Genomic DNA, 18,464 nt, shown 5'->3' with positions numbered 1-18,464 from the left:
CGTCTAGTCTCAGCCTCTATAAGACTCGCGCGGATGAATATTTCAGCAAACTCGAGCAAGCAGAAATCTCGGTTCTGAAAGCCTCTCGGGCTGAGCAGTTTGCCAAGTCACAGGCTCAAGAAGCAGAGGATACTTGTGCACAAATCATGGCGGAGCGCAAGCACATTGATTCTCTTGTGGAAGATCTTCAGCGACAAGCGCAGTCTCTAGAGGCCCGAATGGAGGATCAAGCCGCCGAACTTCAGGCTGCTCTGCAGTCCAAACAGCGCCTTCAGAATGAGCTCGAGGACTACAGGAACCAACGCGCCATCGATATCGAAGACAAAGAGACCTCTATGGAGCAAACGAGACAGAAGTATCAGCGCGAGTTCTTGACTCTGAACAACGAGCTCGAAGTGGAACGGGAGCGAGTTCTCAACGTCCGTGGCGAGAACTCCCGCCTTCGCGAAGAACTGGAGGATCTCCGCAGCAAATGGGACAACGAAGTACTGAACAGCTCTACATGGGCTAAGGAGAAAGCGCGAATGGATGTCATGCTTCAGGATGTTACTTCAATTCGCGACGAAGCCGTGAACGCCCATAATGAAGCCCAGGGAAGAGTTGTGACTCTATTGTCCCAGGTCAGAAGCCTACGAACTTCAGTTGATGACGTGACCGCCGAACGGGATATGCTTCTGAAAGAGAAGAAGATGCTTGAAACCCGTTTGACTGAAGCAGGCGACAGACTGGAAGATCTTGCTAAAGGAGAAAGTCCATCCATGCGCAACGCAGCAAGCATGGATCGTGAGCTGCTGGAGCTTAAATCCAACCTTGCTCAGCAAGAAGACGTTTCTGCTGCTGCTGTCGGCAAAATGAGACGAGCCGAAGCCTTGGCCACGGAGATGCAGAAGGAAGTCACCGCCGAGAGGGAAACCAATGCTCAGCTTTTCAAGGATAAAGCTGCTCTGGAGAAGCAACTCAAAGAAGCCCAGCTGCGGTGCGTCGATTTGGAAACTAAGAGCTACTCATCAGGAAGCCAGGACGTTAGGTTCCTGCACAAGAGAATCAAGGAGGTAAGCTAAATTGAACACATCCTTGTTATGTCAAGGTACTAACATCTGGACTTTCAGCTGGAAACCCACCTTGAGGAGCAAGAGACCAAGCACGGCTCCGAGCAACGATCTCTGCGCAACGTGGATCGCACTGTGAAAGACCTTCAGTCCCAGATAGACCGACGCGAAAAGATGAATGACCAACTCAACGAAGACATCAACAAGTCTCGAGACAAGATCGACCGCCTCCTTCGAAACATCCAAGAGCTTCAGGAAGCCGACTCACAAACCCAATTGCAGGCGCGCCGAGCGGAGCGGGAGCTCCGAGAAGAAAAGGAAAAATCACTGCGATTGGCGCGTGAGCTGGAAGGATGGAAGGGGCTTCGCGTTGAGCGCGGCAGCAATCTAGGACGACTGAGCGATGCAGGGAGCAGACGGGGAAGCGGCGTATATGGCTCAGGCGATATACCACAGCGGATGCCTAGCAACACGAAAGGCTTCTTGTAAGGAACACGATAATCTAGCAGGACGGTCCTGCTCAACACAACCGCATTCAATAATTCAGGCGCTAAACATTTATCCAGGGCCTGAGCGACGGATTACGAGCATGAAATGATGGCGACTTTCTGCATACTCAAGGATATGCAGCAACTAACGTGACGTTGACTGCTTTCTTCTTTTTCCTATGTGTATATGCCCCATTGGTTATGACGATTTATATGCATTCGAGTTTTGTTTTCAGGTATCATGTTTGGGTGGGACGAGGCAGACATTTGTTTATGCTGTACTATGGATTGACGTCTAAGCAGTTCGGAATACGAACTCGCTCCTGTTCCTAATTTTTACGAATAATTTCTTCAACTTATGCTTTTGTTTGCTGCATGATTTTAGTTGAGCTTCTGTTCTAGATATATAGTTTGGTGAGACCTTCATTTAATCGACACTAGAAGTTATCATAAGTACTATAACTGGTATTCCAATCCACATCAAATCGAGCACGTGCTATTTATATGTAGTCCCTCCAGCACCGCCTTAAGATTGGAATAACAACCAAATAGGAGGTTTTAAACCAGAAGAAAAACTGCAGTGTACCGGCCGCTTCCCGTCGGGCATCGGATAAACTAGCCGCGCGCTTAGGATTAGCGCCCGCCACGAACGTTTCTTGAATCCACCCGAGCTTGGATCAATGTTCGCTGCCGGCCATGAGGTAGCTTTCTTCACCATTTTCTCTCCCATAGCGCCCGTACCGACCCAAAGGCTCCCGCGCCGCCCTTCATCATGGTAAGTGCATTCCAATACACACAGCAGAGAAAGGATCACCTCGTCCAATGTCTCCCAAAACTCGACCGAGTTCACAACACTGACCTTCGATGTCCACCAGGCCCGCAACAGCGAAAAGGCGCAGTCGATGCTGTTTCGATTCCGCGCGCAGCAAGCGGCGGACCTCGGAATCATCGACATCGGACGCACCCGTCGCCCCAAGGCCATCACGTCGGTGGACTCGATCCCCATGTGCGAGAAATGGCGCGGCCAAGTCCTCAAGGAAATTTCGCGCAAAGTCTCGCGCATCCAGGAGCTCAGCCTCAGCGACTACCAGATCCGCGACCTGAACGACGAAATCAACAAGCTGATGCGCGAGAAATGGACCTGGGAGATGCAGATACGGAACCTCGGCGGCCCCAACTACATGCGTGGCTCGGGCCGTGTGTACGACGACGAGGGCAAGGAGATCCCCGGCGGCGGCAAAGGATATCGGTATTTCGGGCGAGCGAGGGAGCTGCCTGGTGTCAAGGAGATGTTTGAGGCTGCGGCTCGTCGCGGTCGGAAGCCGGCGGAGGAGGACGACGAGGGCACTCGGGGACGCGGCGGTGATATCGCTACGAGGAAGGTGGATGCCAATTATTTCGGCTACGGTCTGGACGAGGAGGATGGGACGCTGCTGGCGTACGAGCGACAGAAGGAGAAGGAAGCCGGTGAACGCTTACGCAACAAAAAGGAAGACGATGTCGAAGATGGCTGGGAGCCTCTACCGGGAGATGCTGGTGACGGCGTCGAGTGGCGATTGCCGACTCTGGATGAAGTACAAGAAGAGTTGGTGGATCGGAGAAGGAGAAGACTCTTGGATAAGATCACCTGAGTCTGTCATGGCTTTCTTTTTATCTTTTCTCGCTCCAATCTTTCTTCCCTCTTCAAAATCCGTTTCATGAGGCGTTCGGGGTGTACCTCTCTGCATTGCTATTTTCCGGTTTTATCTTATTATTTTCTTCTTTTAACTTGTCGTTTAAACCATGCATCTTGAGCAAAAGGCTCATTGACGATACCAACACGATTCGTTCTTTTTGTACTGTACATTGGATGATATTATCTAAATCTATTATTTACAGCTTCGAACTTTCCTGCTTCTTCGCCGTCTTTTCAGCCCGTAAGACTGATGAGATACTAGGGCGCACTTCTTCTTTGCTCCCTTCCAAATGCTTCCTCTGCTCAGCTTTTAGGTCATCGAGGCAGAACCGGCCCAGATCGCCCGCGCGCCATTTCTGAATAAAGTTTTGCGCGGCAAGGTCAATATTAGGGATGCCACCTTTGGCAAGAAGACCTGTATGTCGAGCAAATTTGTCCAGCAGGGGCATGATCTCATTCGTCGGCGCAGACCAACGTTGATATGCATCCTTATGATGCAGATTTATATGATATAATAGGTAGTCGGCGAGAGTGACCGGTGAAATGACCGAGTCCTTGACGCATCCACAGAGCGCCAGTTTCAGCATGTTCTCTGCATTGGGAACGTAGGGCATGAAGACACCCGGCGTGTCCAGCACGTAGACATGGGAGCCATTCTCTCTCTCTATAACTTTCACTGGCGTTCCAATCTTCCGTGTGATACCGGGTTGACCACCCGTCTGTACGGCCTTGCCCTTACCCACGCCTTGATTGCGCAAGTTGTTGATCAGTGTCGATTTGCCGACATTCGGCATACCGACCACCATAACACGACATCCAACGAGCCTGTCCGGCCCTTCTGCATCTTCTCGCAAATGTTTCAGGATGGCACCCACATCTTGATGAGATGACGAGCTTACAAAGAATGTGGCGCTACTTTTATCGAGCCCTTGAACGGTTTCCTCTGTCTATGAAAGATAAAAGAAAGGCGTAAGTAACTGCTCTCGAAAGAGTCAAGGGCTATATATAAAGCATGACTTACCCGTCGCCGCCCCTTTGACGCGGGTTTTGAGCCCAAGTCCCTCTTGGTATACACGATCAGTCTTCTGGTTTTCCCCAATGCTTCTTCAAACATGGGATTGATCGACGTGACGGGGACTCTGTAGTCGCGACATTCGACAACATAGTCTATAGATGACAGCATGTCTTGCATCTTCTTCAGGCCGGCCCTGTGGTGGCCCAAGAAATACGACCTTGGGATGGACGCATAATTAGGAAAGACCCGGCGTGGGAAAAATTTGGCTGCCATCATGAGGCGTCTGCCAGACAAACTGTCAAAAAAAGTGACTGGAGAGAGCGTTTAGTATTTGTCCCTCGACACATAGTCCAATGCCGATAACGAGCTTAATTTGAGAGGGAAAACATGGCTCTTTGGATGGAGATGAAGCGACCACTTTCCCCGATCTGCCGGTGTTTCGAAGTTTTGAGGCGGTGAGAAAGGCGGTACCAGGGCTGACATCTTCTGCCCCGAGCGAATAATGAGAGAGTGTCAACACAACTTCCCTCCTCAAATGCGTCGATGATTCAACATGACTTGCTCCTACGAGATGCAGAAGGCTCTCGGAACTTACTGAGATATACTAATGCCGTGGCAGATACAAATTCTCTTCCATACTTGCACAGATGGGCAAACAGCGCCCACAAGGGCTCTTTCAAGACTTGATCTATACATAGATTGAGATTCTACTCCATACTCTGAGTAATTGTCTCTCGACACTCATTCTGAACAGATTCAGTAAGGCAGTACTGCATACGGAGCACACATGGCTACGACACATGGTACCACCAACCTGTAGTACTCGCATTGCGGGTGGTGCGGAAGGTTGAATATGCGACGCTACTCTATTTCTGTTGCGGACACATCAACTATCCCCGTCTACCTTGACAAATTCACGATGCTTCTTCCTGCTTGGTCCATGTTGCTCCCACACTCGGTGATAAGACTGTGTGTGGCTGCATATTTACCCAATGTGCCATGTAAGGAGCATGCAACCCGGGTCACTAGAACAGACTCGGGGGAACTACTGTTCCTAGTGCCCACCCATTCGAATGACGGATCGGGTAAAGATGGACTCAAATCGAATCAGCTTATGGGTGGGTATTCCCAAAGATCTTCATGACTGCCAGCTTGATTTGAAATTGTTGCTTCGTATGACCCCTCACAATTACCATTTACCATTTTCGTCCTTGGTATAATATATCACATGGAAACCACATGTATAGGACTAACTTAGCACAGATCTTTAACTAAGGACTCCCTTCAGGGGTCACAGATGTAATGGCAAGAGGAAGGCCACTCAGCGCTGATATCGCGGTGCATCAGCAAGTGTGGAGAAAACTAAGGAGCTTACTGTACCCCTGGGCCCTCGCTCTTGGGTGGAAGATCCCTTGCTCCCTCAGATCTTGAATTATTACTGCCAATTATGGGTAATTGCCAGCGTGAGAAAAAATAATTTAAAAGGCCATGAGGCACTCCTTCCTCAAGTTATGCTCGAGGTGCACTCTCGAAAAACGTTCCTATTTGACAGCCCTTCAGTCAGGTTCGTATTTCCCGAGATCCTCAGAGTTTCAATATATTTGGGTACGATTTAAGTGACTATTCCCTTTCAAATGTGAGTCCTCCGGTTTACGAAAGATCTTCAATGGACTGGCTAACCGGAGATTAAAACCCTAGGCCAACACGAAAATGGCAGATTCGAAGGGCGAAATTCCAACGTCTTCCAAACTTCCCGCTTGGCGAATGGTGTTTGACGAGGGTGCTGTCACTCAGGAAGTCATAAACCACCAATACTCTGGTTCTGGAACCGAAGGGAACCCGTTTGAGGTTTCATGGATACCGAATGACCCTCGGAATCCTATGGACTTTCGTGAACCTTCAAAATGGGCACTTGCAGCACTTGTTTCCATTTCCACCTTCACGGTTTCGCTGGTCTCTTCTGGCTATTCAGGAGGCTTGGAGGAGATTGTCGAGTACTTCCAAGTAGATGAAGAAATTGCCGTCCTGGGAATTTCGTTCTATGTCTTGGGCTTTGCACTGGGTCCTCTGTTGTTGGCACCAATGAGTGAGCTCTACGGACGTCGTCCGATATTCATCTTTAGCGCAGCGACATTGACAGCTTTCACAGCCGGAACGGCAGGGGCCCGAAACATGGAGACGCTGGTTATCCTTCGCTTCTTTGCGGGTAGTCTTGGGTCCGCCCCCCTGGCTGTTGCAGGAGGTACCCTCGCCGACACTTTTCCTGCAATCAGTAGAGGACTAGCAAGCGGACTTTATGCCATCGCACCCTTCATGGGCCCAACGATTGGGCCCGTTGTTGGAGGATTTCTGGCCGCCGCAGGGGGTTGGCGCTGGGTACAAGGCTTTTTAGCAATCCTTTCTGGGGCTATGCTTCTATTGACGGCCATTTTACTGCCCGAGACGTATAGCCCCGTGCTCCTGCGCAAACGAGCAAAGAGGCTATCAAAAATCACCGGTCATGTGTACCGGAGTAAGCTTGACGTTGATGGCGGAAGCTCTCACGCCGGCCAAATGTTTAAAACAGCCCTTTCTCGGCCATTTGTTTTACTCTTCTGCGAGCCTATTGTGCTGCTGATGTCTTTATACCTTGCCATTATTTATGGCACGCTATATATGTTCTTTACTGCCTATCCAATCGTTTTCCAGCAGGTTCGCGGCTGGAGTGAGAGTACCGGTGGATTGGCTTTCTTAGGCATTCTGGTCGGAATCCTGCTTGCAGGGGTCCACACATTCGTCACATTTTTCCAATACAAGAAGAAGGCTTTGGCAGCACAAGGGCGGCGTCTTCCTCCCGAGGAGCGCCTACCGTCCAGCTTCATAGGAAGCTTTACTCTGCCTATTGGTCTTTTCTGGTTTGCCTGGACGAATTCACCTTCAACGCATTGGATGGCACCGATTGCCGCCGGAGTTCCATTCGGCTATGGAATGATCACGGTGTTCATGGCTGTTTTGAACTACCTGATTGACTCCTACACCATATACGCCGCGTCAGTGTCAGCAGCAAACTCTCTGCTGCGGTCTATATTCGGCGCCGTCTTTCCACTGTTCACCGGCTATATGTATCAACGACTCGGTATACACTGGGCGTCCTCGATCCCGGCGTTTCTCGCTTTGGCGTGTCTTCCGATGCCGTTCTTGTTCTACAAATATGGCCCTAAGATTCGAGAACGATGCCACTATGCCGCCGAGGCCGACGCTTTCATGAACCGGTTGCTCGCTGGAACCGGTGCACCACCTAAACCCGAAGGCGAAACCCAGGAAGAAAGAACTGAGATGGAAACCCGGGCTTCGGTGGTCCGAGGAGACAACGACGATGGGGGTGGGCAAACAGTAGACGTGAGGACTGAAACGAGCCGCGTTATGACAGCTCATCGAACATCCTGCGACTCAAGGATGTCGAGTCTCATCACAGTCAATTCGCACGCTAGTTCGAGCTCCTGATGACCCTCCTCAGATTGGGGATATTTTCGCCTCGCGGTGAGCATCAGCAGGGCTGGTCGGCTTCAATTTCGCATGTGTCACTCTTTGGATAGACTTTTTTTTTTCTTGTGTGCGAATCCGTTTAGATATAGCCTTCATTTACATATAGACCAGAATTTTCAACTCGTTTTCTTTTCGTTTTCTACTATCCCAAAAACTCAATTCGCAGCCAAAGCCCAGTGAGCTTGGCACCGCTCTGTTCTCCGGTCTAATAATCGTGCCAAATGTAGTAGACCAATGTACCGCCCACGAATACTACGGTTGCAATCAGCTGGGTCGATTCAATCTTAAATAGTAGCTGCAGTACGTGCTGGACCAGTGAACAGTCGTGTTGATCCCACGAGGCCAGTGGACGGGCTACGTCATACGCAGCCAAGAGGACTAGCGAGCCCCTCCTTCGCCAGTGAAATCCGTCCATCTGCTCTTTGTATATCCTGAGATCCTAGTCCATCTGTTTACCGCCATGGAGAACATCGCCAGCCATCGTGGAGAACCATGTCGCTGATTTCTGCATTTCGACCTCGATCTGCACGGTCCAGCTCTCTCCGCCATCGACCTCCGGCGAGACAGCGACGAGCTGCCCCCCAACCAGATCATGGACGAGAAGGCGATGAGGATGCGCATTCAATCATTACTCCTTCCAAACATACTCCTAAGGCGTTTCGTGTCTTGCGCGGGTCGATCTCGGCCGGTGGTCCTCTGCGTCCTTTTCGGCTGGTGAAGCAGGATATCGTCAATCTGCGCCGACGATATGTTTCGGATTGGACACTGTTCAATCAGTTGGTCTTCGCCAGTGCCGTCTATGTCTTCTTCACGAATCTTCTGCCGGGTATAACCTTTGCGAGCGACTTGTACGTTTTGACGGGTAAAAGCTGGGGAACGATCGAGGTGGTTTTCAGCACGGGGCTTTGTGGCATCGTCTTCTCCTTGTAAGTGACGAACCGGAAGCCGGAAATGGCAGTTAAAATGACTTGAGTAGCTTGTCTATCCAGCCCTTGAACATCCTTGGAGTCACTGGTCCTTTCTCGGTGCTGGCAGAGAATATCTACGCCTTATGCGAAGAGGATTTCAAGGTACGTCCCCAGATCCCTCTCACCGCTGTCTTATGATTCACACATCACCAGGTGCCTTTCCTACCTTTCATGGCCTGGTCTCTCATCCATGCTGCGTGGTTGCACTATGTGTTGGCGATCATCAACGCCCATGACTGGACGATGCGATATGTGACGACATTCGCGACCGAGATCTTCTCGCTCTTGAATAGCATAATCTACTTCCACAAGGCCATCCAAGAGCTGGAGAGAGCCCACGACAACCTCTCTTTTGCCGCCTTCTTATATGCCGTCATCGGCGCCGTAGGGACTATGCTTCTTGCCATTTTCCTCTCTACCGCGGAGAGCTGGCGACCGCTATTCCACCGATACATCCGGATGGGTCTGGCCGAATACGCCGCGGCGATTTCCATCATCGTCTTCATCGGGCTACCGTATGTCGGCGAATTAGCTCACCTGGACAAAATGACGCTCCCCGTCAGCCACTCCTTCAAGCCCACCTCGCCAGATCGCGACAAATTCATCGTCGAATTCTGGACCCTTCCCGTCGGCTGGGTCTTCGCCGCCATCATCCCGGGCATGATCATTACGATCCTTTTCTTCTTCGACCACGAAGTGAGCTCCATCATCTGCACCATCGATCGCTACGGGACCAAGAAGCCCGGCGGCTTCGCGTGGGATATCATTCTCCTCGGCACCACGACCGCGCTGTGTGGCATCCTGGGAATCCCGCCAGCGAATGGCCTCCTGCCGCAAGCTCCCCTGCACTCGGAGTCATTGATGCACTCAGAGTTCGAACAGCGGACGGTCATCGTAGACGGCGACGAGAAAGTCGAGACGCACGAGGTCAAGCGCGTCTATGAGCAGCGGTGGTCGTCGTTTCTGCATGCCGGGGCCATTCTGGTCTTCGTTAGCCCGCCATTCATGAAAGTCCTCGGCTTGACTCCGACGAGCGTTCTTGCAGGTCTGTTCCTGTTCATGGGAGAGCAGAGTCTTTCAGTCAAGTAAGTCCATATACTTCTCCCTTTACCACCCTACAACCCACCATATCATACCATATCATATCCATCTCCAACCAAACAAACTAACCAAGCCACCCCCCAAAGTCCAATCCTCTACCGCACCTTCTACCTCCTCACCCCGCCATCCGAGCTCCCTCCTCTCCCTGCATCTCTCGCCCAGCGCGAAAAGCCCCAGGATTCAAACGACCCCAGCACGAGTACCAGCACCAGCGCCACCGCTGCCCCTCGCAACAACCCCTCCTATCTCCCCATCCACCTCTACACCCTCCTCCAGATCATCACCACGGTGATCATCTTCATCGTGACCCTGACGCGCGGCGCCCCGGCCTTTCCCGTCCTCGTCGTCGCGCTGGTCCCGTTCCGCCTGCTCGTCATGAACCGGTGGTGGCCGCGCGAGGTCCTCCGGTTCGTGGACGCGTGGGCCTGTCGCGAGGGAACGCCCGAGGATGACGAGGACGCGGAGGAGAAGGCTCGAGGGGATGAAGAGGGTCGGGGTCGCCCCGACGGTGAAGGAGGGGGGATCTTTTCGACTCGGTTGGATGATGCCGTGGAGTTGTCGGATTTGCGGCCGGTGATGGATCCGGGGGTTTCTTCGACTGAAGGAGTCGGGAATGGAAAGGTAGAGAGCAGATATGCAGGGCAAGATTGGGTGGAGGTGGACTTTCGGACGAGGGTGGATGAGGAGTTGGGGAGGTCGTTGGATGGGTGTTAGATGGATAGTCTCAATGTCCTCTATATACCTAGTATATGTATGCTCCGTGGGTGTTCATATTCCAGACACCACGGACTATAGAGAAGAACCCAGAATTCATTCGCTCCGATCACGGGGTATCATGACATCGTTGAAGATAAATCAATGCGCCAATGCATCCATCCATGACTCCTGAGTGAGAAGCACCGGTGCAAAATATGATCTATAAATGAAACCGGCAGGCAAGGCAACACCCTAAATCGAACCAAATAACTACCACGCTAATACAATTAGACCTCCTCCTCTCGTAAAAGAAAAAACAAAGGACCGAAAATCAATTATGCCCTCCACCCCTGCACAATCTCATGAAGGTAATCGATAACGACACCGAAGATGGCATTGACGCTGTCACTGATGAGCTGCTCAAAGTGGCGAATGGCCTCTTCCTCCGTCATCTCGAGATTGAACCGCTCTTTGACCTTCAAGACCGCCTTGTCCGGCTCGACGCGGATATCCGGAATATTGGCATCGACCATGAGACTGAAGAGATTCAGGATGAGGTTGGCGGATTTGCGGAGCGTCGTATAGGCCGTGAAGCAGTACTGCTTGAATTGGAGGTAGAGGGGCGAGGTGGTGCCGCCCATGCCTTCGACCATCTCCTTGCAGAGCTTCATCATGGGCGCGAAAGGCTTGGGGTCGCGGCCGAGGATGAAGCCGAAATCGGCGTGGAAGAAATGCCCGTCTGGTGCCAGGAGAAGGTTCTCCAGGTGTCGGTCGCCGACGCCGAGGAGGTAGGTGATCACGCAATACCCAGCGCAGGATTTGATGTACGTGTCCATCGTTTCCTTGCGGATTCCAAGAGGTTCGTTCTCGTCGGGGTTGTTGGCTCGGAGGTAGGCGAGGACGGACTTGTATTTCGCCGACACTGCGGAGAGGGAGGTGGAAGGGATGAACTGGACGGCGCCTGCCGTGGCATTGGTGGCAAGGATCCGGTATGGTGTCAATTTGAGGTCTAGGTTCTCCTTCTGTAGAAGACGATCCATAAGGATGATGATTTGGATGACAAGTTGATCTTGCCGAAGGTCGTCTCCGACTTTGAACAGCAGAGGGTATTTCTGCCCCTCGACGGTTTTGAAGGTAATGTGTAGAGGCGACAGAGTAGACTTGAAGACATTGGACTCGTCTGGGTAACAGCCAGTGACGAGGACCTCAGGATCCAACGGTAGCGGCAAAGGCGGGTCAATGTGCACAATGTCATTCTTAGGATCCTTCAGGCACTTTTTCAACTTTTCGATCTTGAGGATGCGGTTCTCTCGAGAAAACCGGATGTCTTTGGAAATCTTGGAGAGCACAGTGATCAATTCACCCTGCCGTAGTAGCGTCTTTCGGTGTTCGGGGTGGATTCGTTCCAACTCGGTCATGAAATAGTACTCCACACGGGCAAACACTCGACGTTGCGACGCCAGAGTGCCAGGGCCGTTATCATCGCATTCAACCATGAGGTACCAATGCAGATAGTTTCCGAGTTGGAAGTTGTTGGCAGCACGAGTGACGAGGAAATTGGCCAGAGATGAATCATGAGCTACATCTTCCGTAGTTCCATCGGAGTGGTCCTCATACTTGAGCGCCTGCACCAGTTGCAAGAGATAGAGAAGAAGCTCTTCGTCATCAGCCTTTCGAAGCCGGTCCACCGCATACGAACGAACGGCGGGATTATCAAATGTTGGACCAAGAAGTTCCAGCGCATCATCGACGTCGATTTCGGTCCACTTCGGAAGGATTTCCACAGCTTGATGCGCTTCACCTGCATCTCGCCAGTTCACCGACTTGACAAACTTGGTAAGCGCCCTCTTCTCACGAGTCAAGTAGTACCGGAAGCGCCAAACAACATCCTTTTCCTCAGCGGTGAGGTCTTGCGTGGGCTCGTACGACAGGATCACGTTCAGCTCATCACGGATCTTGGGGTTTGGCTTCAAATCTCGGTCCATGATACCGGTGCGATGGCTACGTATCAGCCTCCTATGCTTGTCCTCGCACGGGTTGCCTGCTTGACCGACTTCCGGGTCGTATATTCGTATCACCCCGTCCTCATCTGCGCCTTCTATCCCGGGACCAAACCGAACTTCCGGCACTGGTTTCAAAGTCTGGTTTGCATTTGCAGTCGTGTTCTGGTGGTAGGACGAAAGGGGAGGCGCAGCGTATTCGTGGTCCGACCAAACGATGGGGTGATCGAATCGCGGAAACTCGACGTGAAGCGTGAAATTTTCCTCATCGAACTCCTCTTCATCCGAGTCGTCGTCTGCCTTTCCTTCACCCCGAAGCTTTTCTTTGGTTGCTTTTCGCCGGGTCGCACGCTTCCTGGCGGCTTCCTCAGCATTCAGCTTGAGCTTCTCCAATTGTCGAAACACCATCTGATCCATCCAGTCGATCCGCGGTATTTCCCCCATTTCGTGCTTCTTTATAAGAACCTCCACTCGCTCTAGTTCCAACTCATCGGCCGAAGGGCCTAACGGATCGGCGACGTTGGCTCGGCGTCGCTTCGGACGTGGGGTCGAGGGAGTCGTTGTTGATGAGAGGCCATCCGCAGCTTTGTGGCGATAAATCTTGCATTTTTGTCTGCCCATCTTTAATTTGCCATCCCCGTCAAACAACGGGATCGTCGTGCCGCCAAAGGGGACCTGATGCGCCTGCGTTCCATCGTTCCCCAGCGGTGATAGATCCCAGACCGTTATCGCCAGCTGACACCTGAGTGGAGCATCCCTCATGGACAGTGGCATCTCTAGCCATTCGCCCCATGACCTAGCCGCCTTGAACGTCTTGTATGAAGTCTGTAAAGGTACCCCCAGGGGTTTCGAATCCGACCATAGCTGGGTCGTCACGAAGAGATCGGAGATAGGACTTTGCGTGGATCCTAGATGTCGTAGGTCGGGTCGTTTCAATAGCACGGAGTACGGGATCTCTTTCTGCTTCCCTTCCAATGATCCACTGGACGACCGTATGGGTTAGCCGGTTAGAAGCAGGGGTTGGAAATGACTGACATTACATTTTAACACAGATTGGAAAGTCTACCTGGGTGGAGACCGCAAATGTGAATGCCTCCATGTTTGACCCAAGGATATCGCAGCTGCTTCTAGCGGGGTGAGCAGCGGTTCATTGCGCGATTCTCCCTAGATCCAAGAATAGTGAAGTCAGAGAGCTCCATCCGGGGTTAACAGGAGCCATCGCTGATTGGCCGCACGGCGCTCCACGGAGACGCGGGGTCAGCTGAGCCCACGTGACCGAGGCGGCGCGTGGACGCGAGAAATTGATGAATCCATCAGGAGAATTGATTTAGTGAGTCTGGCCAGGCAGAGTCATTTTTGACGAGGGTGGCTTCACTTTACGCCATACTTCTCGCCTTGTAACTGCCTTCTTGATTCCACTCCTCGCTCTACCGCTTCCCCTGCATTCCCTCGTCCGACCCTCCTATCGACCCAATCGCAAGCGCGTTCCGTTCCCGTTTGTCGCAAACCTCCAGACAAAGAGGATGGCGCGCACTCCCCATGCAGCCAGACATTCAAGTCAACAATCGTCACCAGGGGCCCATTCCGACAAGGAAAATCATCAAAACTCAGCTCGGATTCGAAAGAGAACCCAGGGGACGATGGCCTCTTCCAGTGCCAGCGCAAAGCGACAGCGATTAGCGAACCGAAATGTCAATAACCAGGATGGCAGCCAGTCCCAAATACCGCCTTCGCAGCAGGATCCCAATAAACAATATTACGACCCAGATCAAGATGAAAAGGAAAGACGGCGGATTCGGAAGGGACTTAGGGATTTGTCACGCGAACTACATGGTATGGATGCCTGACCCAGTATGATTCCTGTTGACCAACTTCTAATTGTGGCTTAGACTCTAGGAGTGAATTTATGCAAGCGGGCAACGACGGGATCCGACAAACCATCAAGAAGGCCAATGAATTTTTCCGAGATGTCAAGCAGACGTCGGACGCGACGATCGACGCCCGTCTCCTCGTCAGTGCCGCTGATTTATCGTATAAAAAGACAGCACAGCTAGTTCTGGGCGACGCTTCCGCGGGGGTCGATGTCGACGAGTTTGTCTCCAAGTGTATCTCATTTATGCGCCATGGCCCGGACGATTCGCAGGCAGCAATTCCCAGCAGTACACAACGTCGGCGCACACACGGCAGAAGTCAAGCAGACCCCAATGATAGCGACGAAGAACAGGGAGATGCCTTGAACTGGGACTGGCTTGGACGCGCTGCCTGTGTTCGCAGCAATGCGCGACCGGCTGTTTCGGGGTTCCTTCTTGGGCCCCTATCGGTTCAGAAACGAACGCGACAACTGACGCAACGAAGAGCACGAGAACAGATCGATCCGTCGCAAGCAGTCCGACCGCAAGAGCTCGAGAATGAGGACCTCGATCGACAAGAAACGTCGAATCTTACAACTATCTGCTCGAATATCAACAAACTCTTGGCGGAGACACAGATTTCCGGCGAAGCCGCCGTGACGCAGGTCTTGTCGCGGATGGTGGAAGAAGGGGGAGAACCTAGCAATGAGATGGTCCAGAAGGTCATGGCCCAGCATAATGTCGCCGATGATGCGGGTGTGCCATTTTTCAACTTCTGCATCAACCCCAGGTCCTTTGGGCAAAGCGTGGAAAACCTGTTCTATGTCAGTTTCTTAGTAAGAGATGGCACGGCGGGTTTATCGCGGGACAGTCGCCAGTTGCCAACCCTGCGTAAGTCCTCCTTTGGCTATCTGATCTTTTGTATATACTGAACTAACGTTGCTTGATAGATCCTGGTAAACCATGGGCACCAAGTGAAGCGCAGAAAAGGGGCATTCAGAAGCATCAGGCCATCTTTAGTCTTGACTTCGAAACATGGCGAGACTTGATTGATGTTTATGACATCAAAGAGTGCATCATCCCCCATCGCCAGGAAGAGGAATCTCAGACGACCGCACAGGGCTGGTACGGCTAGAGTTAGCTTGTTGGATGCGTGATGATTGACTTGGAAGCGAATATTCGGGAGTAGAGGTTTTGGTCCTTGTTTGGTGGTAGATGTACATGATACCCAGTCTGTTGTTCTCGAGCGTTCTCATCGATTTGCCGAATGCAATTTGTAAGCCGTGACCATTGTGTGCGAGCATCTGAGCATAACGACGAAGATTTATCCCCAATGTCTAATCATAGCTTACTGCGTAGATTATTAACTCCGGCCGTCTCCAGAAATTCCAGGCACACCTCGTGCTCATTGGAGTATCGATCGGCGGGGGCCAGGCCCGGGTTAGTAAGCACGTCAGTATTCCTGACGTCATGGGCTCTCGATTCAAGCCACCTTTTGCCTGCTCGAATGCAACCACCACCTGATCGCCTTGTGACGGACTATTTATTGTTTCACAAAATCCCCAAGGTCCTTTCATCCTTGCAGCTGCAGATTCGATACACTGCAAGTACCAAATACGCGAGTACAATCATACCCGACAGATCGCCACTATGGCTCCGCAGCTCTTCCCCAAGAACCCCAGCGAGAGCATGGTGATTCGCAATGTCACCTCCGACGTGGTCACCATGAGCCTGCCCTTTGCACGGTTTGGACGCTTGAAGTTCGGAGGTCGAGGAACTCTAGGTCAGTAGTGCACATCCCAAACTCCTTGCATCAAGCAGATCGTGCGATAAAAACGTCCCCCCTACTTACCTCATCACGAGAACAGTCAAAATGGAATCGGGCTCTATCGCCGTCTTCTCGCCCGTCAGCCTGACTCCAGAGGTGCAGGCCGCCGTGACCTCACTCGGCGGAAACGTCAAGTATATCGCGGCGCTGGATCTAGAGCACCACCTGCATCTGACATCGTGGAAAAACGCATACCCCGAGGCGGAGATCATCGCGCCCGAGGGCCTGTGGGAGAAGCGCCAATCCAACCCCGAGTTCAAAGATACGGCATTCCACCACGTGTTCCGCAAGGAGGACCCGCGGCGCAAAATCTCCGACGAGTTCGACGCCGAGTTCGAGACCGAGTACGTGTACGGCCATCCGTCACGGGAGCTCGTATTCCTGCATAAGCGATCGCGCACCCTCATCGAGGCCGACCTGCTGTTCAATCTCCCGGCGAGAGAGCAGTACTCCAAGTCGAACGAGAGCGCCAAGAACTTCCTGACCAATTTGATTTGTCCGGCCTTGTCGACTGCTGCCCCGGCCACCTGGCAGAAGAGGTTTGTCTGGTATGTCCTGTCGACGGCGGATCGGTCGGCGTTCACCGAGTCGGTGCGTCGTATTAATCACTGGGACTTTAATCGCTTGATTCCGTGCCATGGAGATGTGATTGAGAGCGGTGCGAAGGGGGTCTTTCGGACGGTGATGGAGTGGCACCTGGAGAATGATAAGAAGACCACTTAGTCTTTATCTCCTCTTTAATCTCCTCGATCGGTCGCTTTGTGTTTATTCTACGTCGATCTCTTTCACTGGGCTTTATTGATGCAGGCATTAAGTGTACTAATTATCAGTGTTGCAAGGCGTGAAGTTGATGTCAATCTGCTGGCGGACATATGATTATCTCTCTGCCCTTTGCTCTGTCTGTGCATTTCATACCACGACAAAAGTGTCTTCGTCGGTTTTAACCAATTTAATACCCCATCAAACCATAATCATATCATCCGAAATCAATGCTTATCCGTATTCTCCCTCGCCAAAATCTCCCTCTTCTTCCCCGCTAGAAACTCAGCCATCTGATCCAGGGGCACCCTCGGAGGCGGAATCTTCAACCCCTTCTGAACGGCCTCTCTCTCAGCAATCGAATCACTCCATTTCTTCAACGCCGGCCACTCCGCTAGATCCAAGTCCAAAACCAACGGACCAGCCATCACCCACGGGTAACTGGCCAGGTCAGCGATGGTGAGCTTGTCGCCGGCTAGATACGGCGATTCCTGCAGTCGCAATTCCAGAACAGAGTACAGCCGCTTCGTCTCGTCTGTATACCTTTGGATGCCGTAGTCGGAGCGCACCGTGGCAAAGGCTGCGAAGTGGTTCGCTTGTCCTGTACGTTGTTCATGGTTAGCTAGGTCTCTGTTCCTGTTGTTGGATATCGTCTGTCTGATCGAAGACATGCGATGACCAGAGAAAAGACGAAAATGTATGTACCTTGCATAGGCCCCAGCCCTCCCATCTGCCACATCAGCCAGCTCAATTGTTCGGCGTATTCCGCGGTCCCCGGGGCGTAGCTGAATTTTCGCTCGGTGTCGTACTTGTCGGCGAGGTAGAGCAGGATGGCAGCGCTTTCAAAGACCCGGGTCTCGCCGTCTGTGATGGCGGGGATGCGGCCGTTGGGGTTGATTTTGAGGAACCATCTAGGGGGTGGTTAGTGTGTGGTTGGCATTGGGATTTAGGCTGAAGAAAGGTCAAAGGTGGCATACTCTTCTTTTTGCTGATTGGCACCAAGATCCAACGCATGGGTTTTGTAGGGGAGACCCAGCTCCTCGAGGAGAATGCTGACTTTGAATCCGTTGGCGGTGCCTGCCGTATAGAGATCGATGTTTGGGGATGACATTGCAATGGGCTAGTTTATGATAGAGGGAGTTTAATTGTGAAGATTATTTCAGATTGTAGTCCATGAGAAGTATGCAGGGGTTATATTTATGGTCCATCTTCGTGATTGATTTATAAGGATGCATGGTTGATTTCTAACTCCCGGAAGGATTGAAGGATTTGTAATGTGCTACAATGAGAAAGGCGTGATCCTTGGCATGTTGTTTTCTGCTAGTAAGTGCTGACGCGGATGGTAGTCCAATGATGCTCGAGGATGCGGGGCTATTGCTGGATAAGATAGTGTCAAGATTTAGAGTGTAGAAGATCTGTTGGTTTCTATATGGTCTTACTCTTTCCATTCTATGTCCTGTTGCCTAGGTAATTTCTTGGGGGACTAGCATGCATACATCATCAAACCCAT

The 18,464-nt window shown here is 51.9% G+C and overlaps 7 protein-coding genes across 7 annotated transcripts; 4 read left to right on the top strand and 3 right to left on the bottom strand.

The window, feature by feature from the left end:
* Nucleotides 1-2,231: 2,231 nt before the first annotated feature.
* P170DRAFT_439579 (pre-mRNA-splicing factor ISY1) lies at nucleotides 2,232-3,388 on the top strand. Its single transcript, XM_024849872.1, has 2 exons — nucleotides 2,232-2,312; nucleotides 2,413-3,388. Exons 1-2 carry the CDS (start codon nucleotides 2,310-2,312, stop codon nucleotides 3,166-3,168), a joined length of 759 nt encoding a protein of 252 aa, XP_024701183.1. The 5' UTR covers nucleotides 2,232-2,309; the 3' UTR covers nucleotides 3,169-3,388.
* Nucleotides 3,389-3,409: 21 nt separating this feature from the next.
* Nucleotides 3,410-4,614, bottom strand: P170DRAFT_414521 (putative GTPase MTG1; the record flags this gene model as incomplete). The annotated part of the gene is made up of 2 exons (XM_024847019.1): nucleotides 4,234-4,614; nucleotides 3,410-4,159 (listed from the first exon to the last, which is right to left on the bottom strand). Exons 1-2 carry the CDS (start codon nucleotides 4,501-4,503, stop codon nucleotides 3,410-3,412), a joined length of 1,020 nt encoding a protein of 339 aa, XP_024701182.1. The 5' UTR covers nucleotides 4,504-4,614.
* A 940-nt stretch (nucleotides 4,615-5,554) lies between these two features.
* On the top strand, nucleotides 5,555-7,989 carry P170DRAFT_467077 (MFS transporter). Its single transcript, XM_024852453.1, has 2 exons — nucleotides 5,555-5,863; nucleotides 5,926-7,989. Exon 2 carries the CDS (start codon nucleotides 5,938-5,940, stop codon nucleotides 7,708-7,710), a length of 1,773 nt encoding a protein of 590 aa, XP_024701181.1. The 5' UTR covers nucleotides 5,555-5,863; nucleotides 5,926-5,937; the 3' UTR covers nucleotides 7,711-7,989.
* A 202-nt stretch (nucleotides 7,990-8,191) lies between these two features.
* Nucleotides 8,192-10,643, top strand: P170DRAFT_512490 (uncharacterized protein). The gene is made up of 4 exons (XM_024854995.1): nucleotides 8,192-8,678; nucleotides 8,729-8,822; nucleotides 8,874-9,805; nucleotides 9,908-10,643. The coding sequence occupies exons 1-4, from the start codon at nucleotides 8,245-8,247 to the stop codon at nucleotides 10,533-10,535; spliced, it is 2,088 nt and encodes a 695-aa protein (XP_024701180.1). The 5' UTR covers nucleotides 8,192-8,244; the 3' UTR covers nucleotides 10,536-10,643.
* P170DRAFT_390138 (phosphatidylinositol 3-kinase VPS34) lies at nucleotides 10,594-13,681 on the bottom strand. Its single transcript, XM_024845894.1, has 2 exons — nucleotides 13,558-13,681; nucleotides 10,594-13,499 (listed from the first exon to the last, which is right to left on the bottom strand). The coding sequence occupies exons 1-2, from the start codon at nucleotides 13,614-13,616 to the stop codon at nucleotides 10,853-10,855; spliced, it is 2,706 nt and encodes a 901-aa protein (XP_024701179.1). The 5' UTR covers nucleotides 13,617-13,681; the 3' UTR covers nucleotides 10,594-10,852.
* A 181-nt stretch (nucleotides 13,682-13,862) lies between these two features.
* On the top strand, nucleotides 13,863-17,202 carry P170DRAFT_458097 (putative nuclear protein Qri2/Nse4). The gene is made up of 4 exons (XM_024851766.1): nucleotides 13,863-14,350; nucleotides 14,407-15,258; nucleotides 15,318-15,497; nucleotides 16,236-17,202. The coding sequence occupies exons 1-4, from the start codon at nucleotides 14,041-14,043 to the stop codon at nucleotides 16,916-16,918; spliced, it is 2,025 nt and encodes a 674-aa protein (XP_024701178.1). The 5' UTR covers nucleotides 13,863-14,040; the 3' UTR covers nucleotides 16,919-17,202.
* On the bottom strand, nucleotides 17,050-18,326 carry P170DRAFT_254212 (glutathione S-transferase family protein). The gene is made up of 3 exons (XM_024843039.1): nucleotides 17,932-18,326; nucleotides 17,660-17,865; nucleotides 17,050-17,555 (listed from the first exon to the last, which is right to left on the bottom strand). The coding sequence occupies exons 1-3, from the start codon at nucleotides 18,063-18,065 to the stop codon at nucleotides 17,182-17,184; spliced, it is 714 nt and encodes a 237-aa protein (XP_024701177.1). The 5' UTR covers nucleotides 18,066-18,326; the 3' UTR covers nucleotides 17,050-17,181.
* Nucleotides 18,327-18,464: the final 138 nt, after the last annotated feature.

This window comes from Aspergillus steynii (genome assembly GCF_002849105.1).
Source record: "Aspergillus steynii IBT 23096 chromosome Unknown P170scaffold_7, whole genome shotgun sequence".
In the NCBI taxonomy this organism is placed as follows: domain Eukaryota; kingdom Fungi; phylum Ascomycota; class Eurotiomycetes; order Eurotiales; family Aspergillaceae; genus Aspergillus; species Aspergillus steynii.
This window is presented reverse-complemented; position numbering and strand designations above follow the sequence as displayed.

Coding starts and splice junctions, on each gene's coding strand:
- P170DRAFT_458097 (XM_024851766.1), top strand. CDS start 14,041: ATGGCGCGCACTCCCCATGCAGCCAGACATTCAAGTCAACAATCGTCA. Junction 15,259..15,317: donor TCGCCAGTTGCCAACCCTGC/GTAAGTCCTCCT, acceptor GTTGCTTGATAG/ATCCTGGTAAACCATGGGCA. Junction 15,498..16,235: donor GACCGCACAGGGCTGGTACG/GCTAGAGTTAGC, acceptor TCACGAGAACAG/TCAAAATGGAATCGGGCTCT.
- P170DRAFT_390138 (XM_024845894.1), bottom strand. CDS start 13,616: ATGGAGGCATTCACATTTGCGGTCTCCACCCAGGTAGACTTTCCAATC. Junction 13,500..13,557: donor TTTCCAATCTGTGTTAAAAT/GTAATGTCAGTC, acceptor ACGGTCGTCCAG/TGGATCATTGGAAGGGAAGC.
- P170DRAFT_512490 (XM_024854995.1), top strand. CDS start 8,245: ATGTCGCTGATTTCTGCATTTCGACCTCGATCTGCACGGTCCAGCTCT. Junction 8,823..8,873: donor TATGCGAAGAGGATTTCAAG/GTACGTCCCCAG, acceptor ACACATCACCAG/GTGCCTTTCCTACCTTTCAT. Junction 9,806..9,907: donor GAGCAGAGTCTTTCAGTCAA/GTAAGTCCATAT, acceptor CACCCCCCAAAG/TCCAATCCTCTACCGCACCT.
- P170DRAFT_467077 (XM_024852453.1), top strand. CDS start 5,938: ATGGCAGATTCGAAGGGCGAAATTCCAACGTCTTCCAAACTTCCCGCT.
- P170DRAFT_254212 (XM_024843039.1), bottom strand. CDS start 18,065: ATGTCATCCCCAAACATCGATCTCTATACGGCAGGCACCGCCAACGGA. Junction 17,866..17,931: donor GCCAATCAGCAAAAAGAAGA/GTATGCCACCTT, acceptor ACCACCCCCTAG/ATGGTTCCTCAAAATCAACC. Junction 17,556..17,659: donor AGGGCTGGGGCCTATGCAAG/GTACATACATTT, acceptor AACAACGTACAG/GACAAGCGAACCACTTCGCA.